The 23,376-nt window shown below is 47.6% G+C and overlaps 1 protein-coding gene across 3 annotated transcripts in view; it reads left to right on the top strand.

The window, feature by feature from the left end:
* The first annotated feature begins 1,608 nt into the window (after positions 1-1,608).
* LOC110508791 (ephrin type-B receptor 1) overlaps positions 1,609-23,376 on the top strand; it is a 386,951-nt gene continuing 365,183 nt past the window's right edge. For 2 of the 3 annotated variants that reach the window (XM_036966014.1, XM_036966012.1), the window contains exon 1: positions 1,609-1,906. In XM_036966014.1, coding sequence (XP_036821909.1) covers positions 1,840-1,906 — 67 coding nt within the window. In that variant the 5' untranslated portion in view covers positions 1,609-1,839. The remainder of the gene's footprint in view (positions 1,907-23,376) is intronic. The other variant, XM_036966015.1, reaches the window with a different exon arrangement.

The raw sequence follows: 23,376 nt of genomic DNA, 5'->3' as shown, positions 1-23,376 counted from the left end.
TAACTCAGAGGCTGCTGCATACATTGACACCCAATCACTGGACACTTTAATAAATGGATCACTAATCACTTTAAACAATGCCACTTTAAATAATGCCATCTTAATAATGTTTACATATCTTACATTACTAATATCACATGTAAATACTGTATTTTATACCATCTATTGCAACTTGCCTATGCCGCTCGGCCATCGCTCATCAATATACTTATATGTACATATTCTCATTCACCCCTTTAGATTTGTGTGTATTAGGTAGCTGTTGGGGGATTGTTAGATTACTTGTTAGATATTACTGCATTGTCAGAACTAGAAGCACAAGCATTTCTATACACTCGCATTAACATCTGCTAACCATGTGTATGTGTAACCGATGTGAAATGGCTAGCTAGTTAGCGGTGGTGCGCGCTAATAGCGTTTCAATCGGTGACCTCACTCGCTCTGAGACCTGAAGTAGTGGTTCCCCTTGCTCTGCAAGGGCCATGGCTTTTGTGGAGCGATGGGCAACGATGCTTCGTGGGTGACTGTTGTTGATGTGTGCAGAGGGTCCCTGGTTCGAGCCCGGGTATGGGCGAGGGGACGGACATTAGTTATACTGTTACATATGTGACAATAAAGCAAAATTTGAACTAAACTTTTTTTTTTAAATGAACAAACAAATATAAAAACATTTTCCTTAAAGTATCATTTTTTAGAGATTACTGATGCTAGTGTCCCCACTACAACAAAAACATGTACTTTTGTCCTTGAAACATGTAATTGAAATACTGTATCAATCCATGAATTACTACGGGGTATGGCTCCTTCTGGGGATTGCCAATATAACTTCCATTAGGAGATGTCTGTGGATCTATTGCCACGGCTATTAAAGAGTAATATGAATGCAAATGGTGCTTGGGACTCTGATTTAAGATAATAGAAGAGAGAGACTGCCAAGTGACGCGCCAGCCATAAGACACTGGAGTGGGAAGGTAAGGGAGGGGGAAGTCTGTGAGTGAGAGAAACAGTAGACCAATTCTGTTTTCTCCCTTCTACCTGAAATTTGCATTTAGCACTTAAACACTCCCCCTCATATATTTTTAGGGAATGGACGGGTGTAATGAATGTGGTGGGAATTCCCTTCAGCAAAATGCAAACACCAATCCTATGCTTTTTAATCGTTGAAGTGAATGAGTGATTGGGAGTGAACAATCAAATCAAATCAAAGTTTATTGGTCACATACAGATGGTTAGCAGATGCTGATGCGAGTGTGGCGAAATGATTGTGCTTCTAGTTCCGACAGTGCAGTAATATCTGTAAAGTAATCGAACCATTTCTGTGTACACTTTCATGGGGAAAAGGGGGTAAAGCAATTGGGTTAGAGAGGAGAGAGATGAGAAATGGAGGTCCTCTAGTAATTTGTGGGGACCATCTAATAATGTAATACCCAAACGGACCAATTGGTGGTGCTATTCTCCTTCGCTGACGCTGTCGCCTGCCGTTTCAAATAGGTCGGGGAAAAGTTTTGTGTTTTCACAATGCAGCAGGGAGGAGCAAACCATTGGCGATTGGTTAGCGATTTTCACTTTTAAATCTGTGATTGGCCCTGCTGCTTTAGCGGGGTGTAAAGAAGCTGTCTTGCCCACTTCTCACTCGCCTCCATCCCATACATTCGACAGGGTCCTACACTGGTTGTCACACAGTTTTAGTACGGCTGGAAATGTGACTCTCGTAACACGGGCTTACTGACTGGAATGAATACACCGCTCTGTGACAACCGAAGCGATTTTTTTGTGTGCGTGTCCTGCGTGGTTCTCAGTGGATAGGCATATAGACTGTGTGGACTATACATTTCTGCCATGACTGTGGATTTGTTTGCAGTTTTATGTGTCATCATCACCACCACCACGGTTTCTGCGATGGAAGGTAAATTATGGGAATGATCATTGCTGTGTTTTGATGGTTTGGAGTGACTGCTCCGCGCCGGAACTCACACTGGCTCTCTCGCGCGGCTCTCCCATGGAATGGCACATGCACATTGTAACGGTGAGAGCGTGCGCTCTGTGATGTCAGTTGAATACAGGGGATGGAAAGCACGTTGGTCATGTCAAGCCCGTTCCGGTTATTTGATTCCGAATAGGACGGAGTAGTGGTCTCACTGTGTCAGTGGGTCTGGCAATAGCCTTCAACGCACTGATGATGGTCTTTGTTGGTTCTTCTGGGCTGCAGGCAGTGCAGCTAGGGCAGCACATCATCACCACATTCTCTAAACTTCCCTTTGAATAGGTTTTCGTTACACAATTAAAATATAGCCAACATGTGGGAGGCTCCTTTTATTTGTTTTGTTGTGGTGGTTTATTATTCCACGAGATAATTGTGTGGTGATCTATAGCCTACATCAGGTAAGACTATCTGTGACATAACATATGCTCTCTACCTGCTAGTGTCGTCCTCAGCGCCTGGGTGTAGGCTAGCCCTCTCCGTGTGTTATTCGGGTCACGTCCTGACATAGGCTTATCATTTGTTTTTAGCGCCAACCCCGAGCAGCAGTAGGATAAATATCGGGCGATTTTGGATTGTCTGAGGGATTTTATAGATGGCTGCTGGAACTGTTTAGCGACAGTAATGACTCCGCCAGATCAAACCATGGTGATGAGGCACCTCCAGATCAGAACTCTGTGGCTACATGTACGTACAATAGGATCATTTTCTCTGTTTGTTTTCTGGTCTGTCTGGTCCTCTTTGGCACCCACCCACAGGCACAGACAGATACACACGCACACACTGTGTAAGGGAAATCAACAGACAAGTGTGCCATCAGCATCCTTGGCTAATAGCCCTTCTTAGAGCTTTAACATGTTCTTCATTTCCTGTGTAGGAGCCGAGGGACTAGGGCACTAGACATAATGTATGTGCTGCATGACTACGGAAGAGTTCTCAAACTTCACTTTCTATGCTCACACACTCTCCAAAGCAGATGGTCTCTCGTGGTTCTCTGCTTAGCATAAACAAGTGGAGTGAATTAAAGACTAGCAAGTGCAGTGGGCGTTACATGATCGTAGTATCTCTGTTTCATCTTTTATTTTCATAATGATTACAACGTTCACGCTGCCTGGGTAGCTCAGTGTTGCTATGTAATTCAGGAAAGCGCTGCTTGCTTGTTTATATTCATCGTATTCTATCACACACACACACACACACACACACGTGACCCATTGAACAGCTCCCGAAATCCCCGACTGTAGCTTTAAAGGTCTGTCCAGAAAGACAAAGCTGGGTATTGGGTAGAACAGATGGGTAGGGGAGACACATTGGGTTACCCAGGCAACACCAGGGATGAGAGTGATTTCCTTGTTTAGGCTGGTTAATTGAAAGGAGATTGTCTCACGGGCAGGTTAAGATGTTAGCTGATATGATCTACAATCTGTTGGCCTCACTCTCTTTCTGTGTGTTACAGTGTGTGTGTGTGTGTGTGTGTGTGTGTGTGTGTGTGTGTGTGTGAGAGAGAGAGAGAGAGAGAGAGAGAGAGCAAGCATACGGCCCTTGCCACATTATCCCTCCCCAGATCTGTGTCCCCGTTAATCTGATTATCTGTCCCTAATCACCACATCAGCTCCGTAATCACAAACACAGTGTCAGAGATCAACCTGTGTGTATGTGAGACTCTGTATATGTGTGTGTGTGTGAGAGAGAGACTGTGTGTGTATGAGACGTGTTTGTGTATGAGACTACGTGTGTGTGTGTGTCTGTGTGTGTGTGAGACTGTGTGAGACTGTGTGAGACTGTGTGAGACTGTGTCTGTGTGAGACTGTGTGTGTGTCGGGGGGGGGGGGGTGGGGGGGGGGGGGCACCGCTGACCATATGGACAGATTGGTGATGAATAGAGAGTAGCCCCTCCACTAGACTGATATGTGGTGGATGGAATGGTAGACACACAGAGACACACAGTGACATCTGTCTGACTGATGGCAGATTGATGGCAGCCATGGCTTCACTGAAAGGTCATGATGTTAGAGAGACCGGGTCAGAAAACCCTGATCATATCAACTGTTTATAGGACATTAGAAATGACTGGCTGGCTGTGGCTCTGGTTGCGTGTGAGGGATCGTTTGGGGGCTGTAGGCAAGCACCCACACAGGCAGGCAGGAAAGGACACACACACACACACACACACACACACACACACACACACACACACACACCATGGCAGAGGAGAGGAAAAGCACAGAGACATACAGTAGGTAAATCATCATGGGCTGGGCCAAGAGCGGGATGATAGAGAGGACAGAGAGAAGAGGTATTTGCATGCCATTATTGGAAAAATGCATGTGCAGTGCCCCACTCTCTTTATCTCTCTCTCTCCATCTCGCTCTCTTACTCCCTCTCTCTCTGTGCAAGTGTGTGTCATTATTCACAACAATAGCGGTAATTCTCCACTACCTATAGAGCCATTGCTTATTTCTGTTTGCCCTTAAACCAATTAAGGCTGCTTAGCTGACTGGGAGAGATAAATGGATGTATGGATGGAGGAGGAGAGAGAGGGGTATATAGATGGAGGGGTAGTGAGAGAAAGAGGAAGAGGAGGGGAAGAGAAAGGGGCGAGGGACAGAGAGAGGACATAGAGATGGAGGGAGAGAGAGAGATGTCCAACCCAGAAGACAACAGGTGTGTGTATAGTAACCAGCCCACAGGAGGAGGTGTTGAATACCAGCGATACTGTAATAACACCTCCCCAGTGGCACGGTGGATTAACGATAATAACGACTAGTACATGTTCATGCATGAGCTTCAACCGCCACGGCATCTTCCAGTCAAACCAACACATTCTCTGTCATATCAGTTCCTAGTACAATAACACTGACCCAGTTCTCTCTAGGCAGTGTCTGTATGATGTCTGAATAAGAAGAGAGCAGCATTACAGTAGATTCAGCAAACAGATGTAGTTTTTTTGTCATTAAATTGACTGTGTTTGTGTTTGATAGAGAGGGAGAGAGAGAGACCTTGACCCCATCTGTGTTGAAGAGAGAGAAGTCACTAATGGAGGTTTAGAAGACCAGTCCTCACCTCTCACTCCCTCTCTCCAAATGGAGAAAGAGAAAAAACAGCCTTATTCTGTATGGGAAGGAGGGGTGAAACACAGTCATACGTCATACACGTGTGTGAGTGCTTGTGTGTGTGGGCCTGTATGCATCTTTGTTACAGGGCTAGTGCTGATCTGCTGACCTATAATGCTGTGTGAAGTAGAATGCAATTCTACACTTTCCATATCCTGCAGCATCTATAGTGTACACTTCTGGCCTGTGTTGTTAGCCGAGTGGTATATAGGGCTATTATAAACTGGGTGGTTCGAGCCCTGAATGCTGATTTGCTGACAGCCGTGGTATATCAGACCGTATACCATGGGTATGACAAAACATGTATTTTTGCTAATCTAATTACATTGGTAACCAGTTTATAATAGCAATAAGGTACCTCAAGTGTTTGTGGTATACGGCCAATATACCACGGCTAAGGGTTGTATCCAGGCACTCCGCGTTGCATCGTGCTTAAGATATATATTGTATATATATTGGCTATGTACCACACCTCCTTGTGCATTATTTCTTTATTATAACACACACACACACACACACACACACACACACACACACAGACACACACACATACAGTGAGAGACTGGATGGCATGATGTTATTAACCTGTAATGGGTACATTAGAGTGCTTGGAGAGAGAAAAGTTCTACTTTGCTGCTGGCCTGGCACCTGCCTTCATAACACTTGTGAAATCTAAAACTTACCCAGAGCATTTTCTAAATGCCCAACATCACGATAAAGGCCCAACATCACGATACCTCTGGGAAGGTTTTGCAAATCAGCCTCAGCAGACTCAGCAGACCATACAGCGGTTTGGAGTTGGGGAAGTGAAAAATTCTTCCTTAGTTGTTCTAAAGACACAACTCAGATTAGACCCAATGTCTTAACATGTTATTACTCCAACCTCGTGAGAGTGACAAACTGACACGTTTTCATTTTAGTCAAAACAACTTCATATTGATGGAGTGCCTTTGATTTGACGGCCTGGATATGCACAGTTCAGCACGACACGGCACGGCACGACACGGCACGACACGACACGGCACGACACGGCACGGCACGGAACGGCACGACACGGGACGGCACGACACAACACGGCACGGGACGGCACGACACGGCACGGGACGACACAACACGGCACGGGACGGCACGACACGGCACGGGACGACACGGAACGGCACGACACGGAACGGCACGACACGGCACGGGACGGCACGACACGGCACGACACGGCACGGGGCGGCACGACACGACACGGGACGGCACGACACGGCACGGCACGGCACGACACACGGCACAACACGACACGGCACGACACGGCACGACACGGCACGGCACGACACGATACGACACACGACACGACACACGGCACGACACGACACACGGCACGGCACGACACGGCACGGCACGACACGACACACGGCACGACACGACACGACACATGGCACGACACGACACACGGCACAGCACGACACGACACGGCACGGCACGGCACGACACGACACACGGCACAACACGACACGGCACGACACGGCACGACACGGCACGGCACGACACGATACGACACACGACACGACACACGGCACGACACGACACACGGCACGACACGGCACGACACGGCACGACACGGCACGACACGGCACGACACGACCGTTAGACCCAATGGTGTGTTTCTGCACATGCACAGTTCGGCACGATGCGACCGTTAGACCCAATGGTGTGTTTCTGCACATGCACAGTTCGGCACGATGCGACCGTTAGACCCAATGGTGTGTTTCTGCACATGCACAGTTCGGCACGGCACGGCGCGACCGTTAGACCCAATGGTGTGTTTCTGCACATTATCTTTTCTAGCCAACGTTGCCATGCCATCGCCTACATATTACTACAACAGGTTCTCATTTATCGACAGAGACTGTATATGCAGTATACCCAAGTGAATTGATTTCAATACAATACTGATGTGAGTGATTCATTTGCCCTTGCTTTTGATTACAGTAGAACAAGCTAATCAATTCCAGTCTTGAGTGACCGCTTGGTAAATACTGGTGCGTGTGCTGTTTATAGGGCACTCATTTAGCTAAATACAATAATCTGAACACAAGTATGACATGTGTGTCTAGGGAGTAACTTATATTTATTGGTCTTCAAAATATCACAACTTTTTTCAGCATATTGATGATGAATTTAAAACTGGTGTTTTGACAATGGGCCATAAATCAAAATGTCATGACAACAGGAAGCATTAAGATTCTTATGGTCAATGTATGTTTTTGGAATATAAATTATACTTTTAACATAATTTTTCAACAGGGTTCTACTAAATCAGGTAAAAACTACTGAATTAACCAAAAAAGTGCTCTGATTGATTTGATGATATTAGTGAAATCGTGAATATATGTTTGTTCTGGCTACTATGAGCTCTAAAGGCTTTGTGATAGTGGTGACCCCCCAGCCTGCCTCCAGCCCAGCCAATGTTCGAAGCCTGACTGAGGAAGATGGCCCATCCGCCATTCTGATGCCTGAGACCATGATGCCTGAGATCATGATGCCTGAGACCATGATGCCTGAGACCATGATGCCTGATGCCTGAGACCATGATGCCTGAGACCATGATGACTGAGACCATGATGCCTGAGACCATGATGCCTGAGACCATGATGCCTGAGACCATGATGCCTGAGACCATGACAGACCACAGAGGGACATTAGGGCTGTTACAGCTCAGTGGAGACAGTCTTCCATGGCTTTCACCACCCAGAGGACGCACACAATCCCCCTCAGAGCTCACCTTACCCCAGAGACATCCGAGCCTCAAAACAGCCAGATGGTGGGTAGGAGGTGGTGTTGGGGGGAGATGGAGTGGAATGTGATTTGTGTATGTGTTGTCAGTGAGAGTGTGTGTGTGTGTGTGTGTGTGCATGTGTGTGTCTGTGTGTTTCTGTTTGTGTGACTGCCTGTGTGTGTGTGTGTGTTTGTGCACAGTCCACTGTGTGCTTGTCTATACGTGTGTGTGTGTCTGTGTGTGTCCATTTGCGTGTCTGTGTATTCATGTGTGTTACGGTGAGTGAATGAGGACCCAAAAGCGAACTAACTTAAACAGAGCTTCTTTAATAACAAAACATAGGTAGGCTCAGATAGACCGGCAGATTCCGACAGGACAGGACAAGGTTACAGCAAACATGACGATAGTCTGGCTCAGGCATGAAACACAAACAAACAAGAATCCGACAAGGACAGGAGCAGAAACAGAGGGAGATATAGGGACCTAATCAGAGGGAAAAAGGGAACAGGTGGGGAACGGGGTGAATGGGTAGTTAGGAGGAGACAGGGAACAGCTGGGGGAAAGAAGGGGAGAAAAGGTAACCTGACACGACCAGCAGAGGGAGACAGGGTGAAGGGAAAGGACAGAGACAAGACAACATGACAGTACCCCCCCACTCACCGAGCGCCTCCTGGCGCACTCGAGGAGGAAACCTGGCGGCAACGGAGGAAATCCTCGATCAGCGCACGGTCCAGCACGTCCCGAGAGGGAACCCAACTCCTCTCCTCAGGACCGTACCCCTCCCAATCGACAAGGTACTGGTGACCACGGCCCCGAGGACGCATGTCCAAAATCCTGCGGACCCTGTAGATGGGTGCGCCCTCGACAAGGATGGGGGGGGGGGGGGGGGAAGACGAGCGGGGGCGCGAAGAACGGGCTTAATGCAGGAGACGTGGAAGACCGGGTGGACGCGACGAAGGTATCGCGGAAGAAGAAGTCGAACTGCGACAGGATTAATGACCCGAGAAATACGGAACGGACCAATGAACCGCGGGGTCAACTTGCGAGAAGCCGTCTTAAGGGGAAGGTTCTGAGTGGAGAGCCAAACTCTCTGACCGCGACAATATCTAGGACTCTTAGTTCTACGCTTATTAGCAGCCCTCACAGTCTGCGTCCTATAACGGCAAAGTGCAGACCTGACCCTCTTCCAGGTGCGCTCGCAACGTTGGACAAAAGCCTGAGCGGAGGGGACGCTGGACTCGGCGAACTGAGATGAGAACAGCGGAGGCTGGTACCCGAGGCTACTCTGAAAAGGAGATAGCCCGGTCGCAGACGAAGGAAGCGAGTTGTGGGCGTATTCTGCCCAGGGGAGCTGTTCTGACCAAGACGCAGGGTTGCGAAAAGAAAGACTGCGTAAGATGCGACCAATAGTCTGATTGGCCCGTTCTGCTTGACCGTTAGACTGGGGGTGAAAGCCGGAAGAGAGACTGACGGAAGCCCCAATCAAACGGCAAAACTCCCTCCAAAATTGAGACGTGAATTGCGGACCTCTGTCCGAAACGACGTCTGACGGAAGGCCATGAATTCTGAAAACATTCTCGATGATGATTTGTGCCGTCTCTTTAGCAGAAGGAAGCTTAGCAAGGGGAATGAAATGGGCCGCCTTAGAGAACCTATCGACAACCGTAAGAATAACAGTCTTCCCCGCTGACGAAGGCAGTCCGGTGACAAAATCTAAGGCGATGTGAGACCACGGTCGAGAGGGAATAGGAAGCGGCCTGAGACGGCCGGCAGGAGGAGAGTTACCGGACTTAGTCTGCGCGCAGACCGAACAAGCAGCCACGAAACGACGCGTGTCATGCTCCCGGGTGGGCCACCAGAAACGCTGGCGAATGGAAGCAAGCGTACCCCGAACGCCAGGGTGGCCGGCTAACTTGGCAGAGTGAGCCCACTGAAGAACGGCCAGACGAGTAGGAACGGGAACGAAAAGAAGGTTCCTAGGACAAGCGCGCGGCGACGGAGTTTGAGTGAGTGCTTGCTTTACCTGCCTCTCAATTCCCCAGACAGTCAACCCGACAACACGCCCCTCAGGGAGAATCCCCTCGGGGTCAGTGGAGGCTACTGAAGAACTGAAGAGACGAGACAAAGCATCAGGCTTGGTGTTCTTAGAGCCCGGACGATAAGAAATCACGAACTCGAAACGAGCGAAAAACAGCGCCCAACGCGCCTGACGCGCATTAAGTCGTTTGGCAGAACGGATGTACTCAAGGTTCCTATGGTCAGTCCAAACGACAAAAGGAACGGTCGCCCCCTCCAACCACTGTCGCCATTCGCCTAGGGCTAACCGGATGGCGAGCAGTTCGCGGTTACCCACATCATAGTTACGTTCCGACGGCGACAGGCGATGAGAAAAATACGCGCATGGGTGGACCTTGTCGTCAGAGAGGGAGCGCTGAGAAAGGATGGCTCCCACTCCCACCTCTGACGCGTCAACCTCGACAACGAACTGTCTAGAGACGTCAGGTGTAACAAGGATAGGAGCGGATGTAAAACGATTCTTGAGGAGATCAAAAGCTCCCTGGGCGGAAACGGACCACTTAAAGCACGTCTTGACAGAAGTAAGGGCTGTGAGAGGAGCTGCCACCTGACCGAAATTACGGATGAAACGACGATAGAAGTTCGCGAAGCCGAGAAAGCGCTGCAGCTCGACGCGTGACTTAGGGACGGGCCAATCAATGACAGCTTGGACTTTAGCGGGATCCATCTTAATGCCTTCAGCGGAAATAACAGAACCGAGAAATGTGACGGAGGAGGCATGAAAAGTGCACTTCTCAGCCTTCACAAAAAGACAATTCTCTAAAAGGCGCTGGAGGACACGTCGAACGTGCTGAACATGAATCTGGAGTGACGGTGAAAAAATCAGGATATCGTCAAGGTAAACGAAAACAAAGATGTTCAGCATGTCTCTCAGGACATCATTGACTAATGCCTGAAAGACAGCTGGAGCGTTAGCGAGGCCGAAAGGAAGAACCCGGTATTCAAAGTGCCCTAACGGAGTGTTAAACGCCGTCTTCCACTCGTCCCCCTCCCTGATGCGCACGAGATGGTAAGCGTTACGAAGGTCCAACTTAGTGAAAAACCTGGCTCCCTGCAGGATCTCGAAGGCTGAAGACATAAGAGGAAGCGGATAACGATTCTTAACTGTTATGTCATTCAGCCCTCGATAATCTATGCAGGGGCGCAGAGACCCGTCCTTCTTCTTGACAAAAAAAAACCCCGCTCCGGCGGGAGAGGAGGAGGGGACTATGGTACCGGCGTCAAGAGCTACAGACAAATAATCCTCGAGTGCCTTACGTTCGGGAGCCGACAGAGAGTATAGTCTACCCCGGGGGGGAGTGGTTCCCGGAAGGAGATCAATACTACAATCATACGACCGGTGTGGAGGAAGAGAGGTGGCCCTGGACCGACTGAACACCGTGCGCAGATCGTGATATTCCTCCGGCACCCCTGTCAAATCACCAGGCTCCTCCTGTGAAGAAGAGACAGAGGAAACAGGAGGGATAGCAGACATTAAACATTTCACATGACAAGAGACGTTCCAGGAGAGGATAGAATTACTAGACCAATTAATGGAAGGATTATGACAAACTAGCCAGGGATGGCCCAAAACAACAGGTGTAAAAGGTGAACGAAAAATCAAAAAAGAAATGGTTTCGCTATGATTACCAGAAACAGTGAGGGTTAAAGGTAGCGTCTCACGCTGAATCCTGGGGAGAGGACTACCATCCAGGGCGAACAAGGCCGTGGACTCCCTTAACTGTCTGAGAGGAATGTCATGTTCCCGAGCCCAGGTCTCGTCCATAAAACAGCCCTCCGCCCCAGAGTCTATTAAGGCACTGCAGGAAGCTGACGAACCGGTCCAGCGTAGATGGACCGACAAGGTAGTGCAGGATCTTGAAGGAGAGACAGGAGTAGTAGCGCTCACCAGTAGCCCTCCGCTTACTGATGAGCTCTGGCTTTTACTGGACATGAAGTGACAAAATGACCAGCAGAACCGCAATAGAGACAGAGGCGGTTGGTGATTCTCCGTTCCCTCTCCTTAGTCGAGATGCGGATACCTCCCAGCTGCATAGGCTCAGCTCCCGAGCCGGCAGAGGAAGATGGTAGTGATGCGGAGAGGGGGGCAACGGAGAACGCGAGCTCCTTTCCACGAGCTCGGTGACGCAGATCAACCCGTCGCTCAATGCGAATAGCGAGTTCAATCAGGGAATCCACGCTGGAAGGGACCTCCCGGGAGAGAATCTCATCCTTTACCTCTGCGCGGAGACCCTCCAGAAAACGAGCGAGCAAAGCCGGCTCGTTCCAGCCACTGGAGGCAGCAAGAGTGCGAAACTCAATAGAGTAGTCTGTTATGGATCGATTACCTTGACATAGGGAAGACAGGGCCCTGGAAGCCTCCTCCCCAAAAACAGATCGATCAAAAACCCGTATCATCTCCTCCTTAAAGTCCTGATACTGGTTAGTACACTCAGCCCTTGCCTCCCAGATTGCCGTGCCCCACTCACGAGCCCGTCCAATAAGGAGAGATATGACGTAGGCGACACGAGCAGTGCTCCTGGAGTAAGTGTTGGGCTGGAGAGAAAACACAATATCACACTGGGTGAGGAACGAGCGGCATTCAGTGGGCTCCCCAGAGTAACACGGCGGGTTATTGATTCTGGGCTCCGGAGATTCGAAAGCCCTGGAAGTGGCCGGTGGATCGAGGCGGAGATGGTGAACCTGTTCTGTGAGGTTGGAGACTTGGGTGGCCAGGGTCTCAACGGCATGTCGAGCAGCAGACACTTCCTGCTCGTGTCTGCCTAGCATCGCTCCCTGGATCCCGACGGCTGAGTGGAGAGGATCCGAAGTCGCTGGGTCCATTCTTGGTCGGATTCTTCTGTTACGGTGAGTGAATGAGGACCCAAAAGCGAACTAACTTAAACAGAGCTTCTTTAATAACAAAACATAGGTAGGCTCAGATAGACCGGCAGATTCCGACAGGACAGGACAAGGTTACAGCAAACATGACGATAGTCTGGCTCAGGCATGAAACACAAACAAACAAGAATCCGACAAGGACAGGAGCAGAAACAGAGGGAGATATAGGGACCTAATCAGAGGGAAAAAGGGAACAGGTGGGGAACGGGGTGAATGGGTAGTTAGGAGGAGACAGGGAACAGCTGGGGGAAAGAAGGGGAGAAAAGGTAACCTGACACGACCAGCAGAGGGAGACAGGGTGAAGGGAAAGGACAGAGACAAGACAACATGACAATGTGTGCACTTGCATGGGAATAGACACCCTCGTCTTCACTAGCATTACATGTTAGTGGTCTTGTCCTGACTGTCACAGGCTCCTGTGTTCTAATTCGCTGTAGAGACGCTATCTCTGTGGAATGTCGTGTTTTACTGGTCTCGCTTCACACTCTCCTGCTATCACCATGCAGCACAGGTGATAGCACATACAACTTGTTATCTAATGAAAAGTCATTTATATCAATCGTTACACAATCAAATCAAATCACATTTTATTTGTCACATGCGCCGAATACAAAAAGTGGAATGCATACTTACAAGCCCTTAACCAACAAGGCAGTTTTAGGAAAATACCTAAAAAGTAAGAGATAAAAGTAACAAATAATTAAAGAACAGCAGTAAAATAACAATAGCGAGACTATATACAGGGGGGGTACCGATACAGAGTCAATGTGCAGGGGCACCGGTGTCGAGGTAATTGAGGTTTCAAAAGAAACGTCCCTTTTTCAGGACCCTATCTTTCAAAGATAATTCGTAAAAATCCCAAATAACTTCACAGATCTTTATTGTAAAGGGTTTAAACTCTGTTTCCCATGCTTGTTCAATGAACCATAAACAATTAATGAAAATGCACCTGTGGAACGGTCGTGAAGACACTAACAGCTTACAGACGGTAGGCAATTAAGGTCACAGTTATGAAAACTTAGGACACTACTAAAGAGGCCTTTCTACCGACTCTGAAAAACACCAAAAGAAAGATGCACAGGGTCCCTGCTCATCTGTGTGAACGTGCCTTAGGCATTCTGCAAGGAGGCATGAGGACTGCAGATGTGGCCAGGGCAATAAATTGCAATTTCCGTACTGTGAGTAGCCTAAAACAAAGCTACAGGGAGACGGACAGCTGATCGTCCTCACAGTGGCAGACCACGTGTAACAAAACCTGCACAGGGTCGGTACATCAGAACATCACATCTGTGGGACAGGTACAGGATGGAAACAACAACTGCCCGAGTTACACCAGGAACGCACAATCCCGCCATCAGTGCTCAGACTGTCCACAATAGGCTGAGAGAGGCTGGACTGAGGGCTTGTATAGGCCTGTTGTAAGTCAGGTCCTCATCAGACATTACCGGCAACAATGTCACCTATGGGCACAAACACACCGTCGCTGGACCAGACAGGACTGGCAAAAAGTGCTCTTCATTGACAAGTCGCGGTTTTGTCTCACCAGGGGTGATGGTCGGATTTGCGTTTATCATCAAAGGAATGAGCATTACACCGAGGCTTGTACTCTGGAGCGGGATCGAGTTGGAGGTGGAGGGTCCATCAAGGTCTGGGGTGGTGTGTCACAGCATCATCGGACTGAGCTTGTAGTCATTGCAGGAAATCTCAACGCTGTGTGTTACAGGGAAGACATCCTCCTCCCTTATGTGGTACCCTTCCTGCAGGCTCATCCTGACATGACCCGCCAGCATGACAATGCCACAAGCCATACTGCTTGTTCTGTGTGTAATTTCCTGCAAGACAGGAATGTCAATGTTCTGCCATGGCCAGCGAAGAGCCCTGATCTCGATTCTATTGAGCACGCCTGGGACCTGTTGGATCGGCGGGTGAGGTCTAGCGCCATACCCCCCAGAAATGTCCAGGAACTTGCAGGTGCCTTAGTGGAGGAGTGGGGTAACATCTCACAGCAAATCTGGTGCAGTCCATGAGGAAGAGATGAACTGCAGTACTTAATGCAGCTGGTGGCCTCAGTTTGTTGGTGATGTGGACGCCAAGGAACTTGAAGCTCTAAACCTGCTCCACTACAGCCCCGTCGATGAGAATGGGGGCGTGCTCGGTCCTCCTTTTCCTGTAGTCCACAATCATCTCCTTTGTCTTGATCACGTTGAGGGAGAGGTTTGTGTCCTTGCTCCACACGGTCCTCTGACCTCCTCCCTATAGACTGTCTCATCGTTGCCTGTGACCAGACCTATCACTGTTGTGTCATCGGCAAACTTAATGATGGTGTTGGAGTCATGCCTGGCCGTGCAGTCATGAGTGAACAGGCAGTACAGGAGGGGACTGAGCACGCACCCCTGAGGAGCCACTGTGTTGTGGATCAGCGTGGCGGATGTATTGTTACCTACCCTTACCACCTGGGGGCGGCCCGTCAGGAAGTCCAGGATCCAGTTGCAGAGGGAGGTGTTTAGTCCCAGGGTCCTTAGCTTAGTAATGAGCTTTGAGGGCACTGTTGTTGAACGCTGAGCTGTAGTCAATGATTAGCATTCTAACATAGATGTTCCTTTTGTCCAGGTGTGAAAGGGCAGTGTGGAGTGCAAAAGAGATTGCATCATCTGTGGATCTGTTGGGGTGGTTTGCAAATTGGAGTGGGTCTAGGGTTTCTGGGATAATAGTGTTGATGTGAGCCATGACCAGCCTTTCAAATCCCTTCATGGCTACAGACGTGACTGCTAAGGGCCGGTAGTCATTTAGGCAGATTACCTTAGTGTTCTTGGGCACAGGGACTATGGTGGTCTGCTTCTAACATGTTGGTATTACAGACTCAGACAGGGAGAGGTTGAAAATGTCAGTGAAGACACTTGCCAGTTGGTCAGCGCATGCTCGGAATACACGTCCTGGTAATCCGTCTGGCACTGTGGCCTTGTGAATGTAGACCTGTTTAAAGGTCTTACTCACATTGGCTGCTGAGAGCGTGATCACACAGTCATCCGGAACAGCTGATGCTCTCATGCATGTTTCAGTGTTACTTGCCTTGAAGCAAGCATAGAAGTTATTTATCTTGTCTGGTAGGCTCGTGTCACTGGGCAGCTCTCGGCTGTGCTTCCCTTTGTAGTCTGTAATAGTTTGCAAGCCCTGCCACATCTGAAGAGCATCCTGGTTGGGTTGTGTACGTACAGTCACTGTGGGGACAACGTCATCGATGCACTTATTGATGAAGTCAATGACTGATGTGGTGTATTCCTCAATGCCATCGGAAGAATCCCGGAACATGTTCCAGTCTGTGATAGCAAAACAGTCCTGTAGTTTAGCATCTGCTTCATCTGACCACTTTTTTATAGACCGAGTCACTGGTGCTTCCTACTTCACTGTTTGCTTGGAAGCAGGAATCAGGAGGATATAGGATATTATGGTCAGATTTGCCAAATGGAGGGCGAGGGAGAGCTTTGTATGCATTTCGGTGTGTGGAGTAAAGGTGCTCTAGAGTTTTTTTCCCTATGGTTGCACATTTAAAACGCTGATATAAATGAGATAAAACTGATTTAAGTTTCCCTGCATTAAAGTCCACGGCCACTCGGAGCGCCGCCTCTGGATGAGCGTTTTCCTGTTTGTTTATAGCGGTTTACAGCTCATTGACTGCGGTCTTAGTGCCAGCATCGGTCTGTGGTGGTATGTAGACAGCTACAGATGAAAACTCTCTAGGTAGACAGCTTATCATGAGATACTCTAACTAAGGCGAGCAAAACCTTGAGACTTCCTTAGATATCGGGCACCAGCTGTTGTTTACCAGAGGCTGCTCTTCTATCCTGCCGATAGTGTGTAACCCACCAGCTGTATGTTATTAATGTCGTCGTTCAGCCACGACTCGGTGAAACATAAGATATTTCAGTTTTTATTGTCCCGTTGGTAGGATTTGTATGTTCTTTTAGTTCGTCCCATTGATTTCTTCAGCGAATGAACGTTGGCTAACAGTACGGATGGCAGAGGCAGATAAGCTTCATCGCCTGATCCTCACACCCCGATCTCTTTCCCCAAAATCTCAGTTTCTTTCTCCTGCGAATGACGGGGATGAGGGCCTGTTCGGGTGTCTGGAGTATATATCCTTTCCGTCCGACTCATTAAAGAAAAATTGTTTGTCCAAGTTGAGGTGAGTAATTGCTGATCTGATGTCCAGAAGCTATTTTCGGTCATAAGAGATGGTAGCAGCAACATTGTGTACAAAAGAAGTTTCAAACAATGCGAAAAAACAAACAAAATATCAAATCAAATCAAATGTATTTATATAGCCCTTCGTACATCAGCTGATATCTCAAAGTGCTGTACAGAAACACAGCCTAAAACCCCAAACAGCAAGCAACGCAGGTGTAGAAGCACGGTGGCTAGGAAAAACTCCCTAGAAAGGCCAAAACCTAGGAAGAAACCTAGAGAGGAACCAGGCTATGTGGGGTGGCCAGTCCTCTTCTGGCTGTGCCGGGTGGAGATTATAACAGAACATGGTCCAATAATAATAAGGCAGAACAGTTGAAACTGGAGCAGCAGCACGGCCAGGTGGACTGGGGACAGCAAGAAGTCATCATGTCAGGTAGTCCTGAGGCATGGTTCTAGGGCTCAGGTCCTCCGAGAGAGAGAAAGAAAGAGAGAATTAGAGAGAGCACACTTAAATTCACACAGGACACCGAATAGGACAGGAGAAGTACTCCAGATTTAACAAACTGAACCTAGCCCCCCGACACATAAACTACTGCAGCATAAATACTGGAGGCTGAGACAGGAGGGGTCAGGAGACACTGTGGCCCCATCCGAGATCACCCCCGGACAGGGCCAAACAGGAAGGATATAACCCCACACACTTTGCCAAAGCACAGCCCCCACACCACTAGAGGGATATCTTCAACCACCAACTTACCATCCTGAGACAAGGCAGAGTATAGCCCACAAAGATCTCCGCCGCGCCAACCCTTACCTAGAACGGTAAGAGCCCATAAAACAGCAGCCATCCTCTCCAGCGCCATCACACAGATATCCCAATAAATACTAAGTAGACCTAAAAGTATCCTAATACCCTAACATGGTTAACCCTCTTTTATATGTCTGGGCCATTTGTTGATACTATAACAGGAACAGATATATATTATCACAGCATGGGCTGTATTATTGTTTCCTAAAATGATTTTACCAAAGCTGACTAATGCAGAAACGTCACTCGAGCATGAATGTCCAGAAACAACAGGCTTTATTTGACCTTTCTCCATTTGACCTGAGAGCTGAACTATCTTCCTCTGTGGGCCCCTCTACCTCTCCTTTGTCTTTGCCTCCGGCCTCCACTTCATCCATTCATGCAAACAGCAACTCAGAGGAGACCTCTTTTATACATGAATAAGGACTGATTTCTGATTGAACAATTGTGCAAGGACATTTTGCACACACGCAGAAGAGGTTGACATTCATGGGAGTAATTTGTATCAGCTGGGACCTAATGTTTTCATTTTGTTTGTCATGATTTACTCAACTGAGTTTTGCGTCTTTTGCAGAGAGTTGCAAAAATGTGCTTAGCATTTGCATTGTGTGTGAAAGCAATGAGTAATGATTTAGTTGTACATTATATAATGCTGTTGTGCTCATTAGGTTATGATGGACATCAAGTCGACACCAGTTTCATTAAAAGTGTCTTAGCAATCTAGAAAAACTGTAATTCAGATAATTTTCTGCAACACTCCAAATGCCTGTATCTCAAGACTCAATTGTTTTTTGTTGTTAATGTTCCATATTGCCTGCTACAAGAAGTTAGTCAATATTAGTGCATGTGCATTATGCATGGTTCCTGTTCATGGTTCCTGTTCATGGTTCCTGTTCATGGTTCCTGTTCAATTTGTAACAAAAAAGGCATTTTCATAGACTGACTTGAAAGCCAGATCAGTGATTATTGCATAAACACAAGTTAAGCTATTTTGATAGAATAATGAAATTATTAGTGGATCTTCTTGTGGAAGGCTTATATTTAGCCTAGGTATGATTTTACAAGCCCTGAATTCATTAGATGATTGCTGACTGTTTGAAATGCAGTGTATTTGACCTTTACTGTAGTTGTACAACAACCCTTATTTAGAGAACATATATATAATTAAGCTCTCTATATATTGTGAATCGTCCATAAGTTTGAAAAAATGTAGATATGGTTTTTAGCCATATCGCCCGGCCCTAAACCACACACCTAAGCACTGAATAGACCAGCTTATCTAACCAATCACACGTCATAACATTCATTTGATGCTGGACCAGACCTGTATGACTCATCCGCAAACACTTTGAATCAGCGTTTTCCATCGCCCCGGTGAATCTGTTTCTCAGAACACAAACACATAAAATGTGAAAATGTGTGATGTGGAAATGTGAGTTATTGACATTAGCAATTACCTGTCTTTCTCTGAAATGGGTTAGCAATGTGAAAAGAGGGCATGATTTCTGCCATTACCTGTTCTGGGGAATAGGGTTACAAACAGACAGTCAGCAGTAAAGGGGAGCCTCTTCGATATTAACCGAGGAGAGATTGGAGAGAAGAAAGAAGAGAGAGATTGGAGAGAAAGATTGAAAGACAGAGAGAACGAGAGGGGACAGAGAGAGAGAGAGAAAGAGAGAGAGAGAGAGAGAGAGAGAGAGGGACAGAGAGAGAGAAAAGCAAAGCAGAAAGTATTCATTATTGAGTCCTGTTTCTCCTGATTCCTACAGCGTCCCTACTTCTGGGGCCTCTACTCTTACAGACCAACCAGATACAGCCAGCTTCCCAACACCGCAATTTGCATCGCTAGCTCAACAATGCCCATGCTGTTGACTTGGGCTGGCTTTTTCTTTTCTTTTTTCAGAGAAGGAAATGAAAATTTTAATTAAAACTTGAAACAGCAGCCGAACCAGCAGCAGAGGCAGACTTTTTCTCCTCTCTCAACCTCCAACCTTGGAATAATTGGTTGTGTACCTCCTCCCTTCCTCCTTCCCTCCATCCCCTGTTCTCTTTCGGTTAAATTTATATTTGACATTTTAGTCATTTAGCAGACACTGTTATCCAGAGCGACTTACAGTTTATCTTAAGATAGCCAGGTGGGACAACCACATTTCTCAGCCATTGTAATACATTTTTTTGAGGATAGGCTAAAAGGACGGGAAGGTTCTGGATAAGTTGCAGGGGTTTGATGGCAAAAGCGGGGAGCCCAGCCAACAGCGAGCTCTTGGAGCGGTCAGGTCTTCCCCGGGAGGGAGAGCAGCTCCGGCTGAGATATCTGCCAGGCACACAGAGATGCGTGTCACCACTTAGTTGTCAGAAGGGTGGAAGGAAAAAAGTAGTTGAGTGTCATCCCCATAGCAATGATAGGAGAGTCCATGAGAGGATATGATGTAGGTGAGTGACTTGGTGTATAGAAAGAAGAGGAGAGGGCCAAGAACTGAGCCCTGGGGGACACCAGTCATGAGAGTACATGGTGCAGACACAGATCCTCTCCATGTCAGTGTACAGAGCCTGACAAACTCAGCCTTGAGAGGGTGGAGAGGAGGATCTGATGGTTTACATTGTCAAAGGCAGTGGATAGATCTAGGAGGATTTAAACAGAGGAGAGAGAGTCAGCTCTGGCAGTGAGGAGAGCCTCTGTGACACAGAGGATATAGATTTAGCTTTGGCAGTGAGGAGAGCCTCCGTGACACAGAGAAGAGCAGTCTGGGTTGAGTGACCCATCTTGAATCCTGACTGGTTGAGGGCCAAGAAGATCGTTCTGAGAGAGATAGCGAGAGAGTTGATCAGAGACAGCACGCTCAAGTTTATTGGAAAGAAAAGAAAGAAGGAGTACTGGTCTACATTTATATAAAAAATGACCCCCCTTTTTTGATCTTGTCTCATCGCTGCAACTCCCAATGTGCTCTGGAGAGGCGAAGGTGGAGTCATGCGTCCTCCAAAACATGATCCACCTAACCACGCTCCTTAACCCAGAAGCCAGCCGCACCAGTGTGTCGGAGGAAACATTCAACTGGCGACAGCCTTCAGGCCCCTGGCCCGCCACAAGGAGTCGCTAGAGCACAATGAGCCAAGTAAAGCCTCACCGGCCAAACCCTCCCCTAACCCGGACGACACTGGGCCAATCCTATGGGACTCCTGGCCACGGCCAGGTGTGGCACAACCCGGAAACGAACCCAGGTCTGTAGTAACGCCTCTATCACTGCGATGCAGTGCCTTAGACTCCTGTGCCTGAGTGTTGGTTTCTTGGGGATAGCGACTCTGGTCATTTTGAAGTCAGCGGGGATGCAGCCAGTGGTCAGGGATGAGTTGATGAGGGAAGTTTTAAATGTTGTGTACCCATCCTAGGGCTGAGGGAAGTTTTAAATGTTGTGTACCCATCCTAGGGCTGAGGGAAGTTTTAAATGTTGTGTACCCATCCTAGGGCTGAGGGAAGTTTTAAATGTTGTGTACCCATCCTAGGGCTGAGGGAAGTTTTAAATGTTGTGTACCCATCCTAGGGCTGAGGGAAGTTTTAAATGTTGTGTACCCATCCTAGGGCTGAGGGAAGTTTTAAATGTTGTGTACCCATCCTAGGGCTGAGGGAAGTTTTAAATGTTGTGTACCCATCCTAGGGCTGAGGGAAGTTTTAAATGTTGTGTACCCATCCTAGGGCTGAGGGAAGTTTTACATGTTTTGTACCCCTTCTAGGGCTGAGGGAAGTTTTACATGTTGTGTACCCCTCCTAGGGCTGAGGGAAGCTTTAAATGTTGTGTACCCCTGCTAGGGCTGAGGGAAGTTTTAAATGTTGTGTACCCCTCCTCGTGCTGAGGGAAGTTTTAAATGTTGTGTACCCCTCCTAGGACTGGGTGAAGTTTTAAATGTTGTGTACCCCTCCTAGGGCTGGGTGAAGTTTTACATGTTGTGTACCCCTCCTAGGGCTGGGTGAAGTTTTAAACGTTGTGTACCCCTCCTTTCCTTCTTCCCTCTATCCCTTGTTCGCTCTCTCTTTCCCTCAAAATTCTATTTTGCTTCTCCCTCAATAGTGAAATATGAATCCGTTTGGGTATTAACACAGGCAGTGGACACAGGCTTGCCAGGGACAGAACAGATGAAAAAAATGAGGAAAGGAACAAAGGAGTGCATTTATTTTTCTGTTAATGAAATGGTGGTTGAAGGCAAGGCCATAATGATTTGATTTGACAGCTAAGCGCCAAGGCTTAGTCCTGGGGGTCCAGGAAAGGGGGCGGGGGGGGGGGGGGGGGGGGGGGGGTCGTCTGGTTAGGGGGTATTGAGCAGAGTTACTTTTTGTGATAAAATGTGGGATTTTGAGTGAAGATATTGTCTGCTTACATTTACAGTGTCCACTCCTTATTCGACCTTAGCGCAGAGGACAATCTATGTCCCATCACCTCCCCTAACTGTGTTTGTGTGCATACAAGTCCACTTGAGTACAGGTTACTTTTGCAGTCTCTAGTTAAAGTTACCTTCCAGTATTCAATGTCCCTTAGCAGCCGCAAAAAATGCTGTTTTCCCAGCACTCAGTGAAATGAAAGTCTGTCCATTAATGTTACTGCAGTTAAACCCCAGGCCTGGGAGCACACTGCTCACCATTGGATTAAATAACGTTTCATTGGTAAATGCAGTCTTGGCCTGTATCCCACTCCCAAATGTCTTATCGGTGTCCTTTAGTAGTGGATTCTTTGCAGCAATTCGACCATGAAGGCCTGACTCACGCAGTCTCCTCTGGACAGTTGATGTTGAGATGTGTCTGTTACTTGAACTCTGTGATGCATTTTTTTGGCTACAATTTCTGAGACTGGTAACTCTAATGAACGTATCCTCTGCAGCAGAGGTAACTCTGAGTCTTCCTTTCCTGTGGCGGTCCTCATGAGAGCCAGTTTCATCATAGCGCTTGATGGTTTTTCAGACTGAACTTGAAGAAACTTTCAAAGTTCTTGACATTTTCCAGATTGACTGACCTTAATGTGTTAAAGTAATGATGGACTGTCGTTTCTCTGTGCTTATTTGAGCTGTTCATGACATAATATGGACTTGGTATTTTACCAAATAGGGCTATTTTCTGTATACCACCCCTACCTTGTCACAGCACAGCTGATTGGCTCAAATCATTGTGAAGGACATACATTTCACAAATGAACTTTTAACAAGGCACACCTGTTAATTGAAATGCATTCCAGGTAACTACCTCATGAAGCTGGTTGGGAGAATGCCAAGAGTGTGCAAAGCTGTCATCAAGGCAAAGGGTGGCTACTTTGAAGAATCTCAAATATTGGATTTGTTTAACACTTTTATGGTTACTACATGATTCAATGTGTTATTTCATAGTTTGAATGTTTTCACTGTTAGAAAATAGTAAAAAAAAAAAAAAAAAACTTAAATGAGTAGGTGTGTCCAACCATTTGACTGGTACTGTACACACACACACACACACACACACACACACACACACACACACACACACACACACACACACACACACACACACACACACACACACACACACACACACACACACACACACCTTCAT

The sequence above is a fragment of the Oncorhynchus mykiss genome, chromosome 28, assembly GCF_013265735.2.
Source record: "Oncorhynchus mykiss isolate Arlee chromosome 28, USDA_OmykA_1.1, whole genome shotgun sequence".
Lineage (NCBI taxonomy): Eukaryota > Metazoa > Chordata > Actinopteri > Salmoniformes > Salmonidae > Oncorhynchus > Oncorhynchus mykiss.
This window is presented reverse-complemented; position numbering and strand designations above follow the sequence as displayed.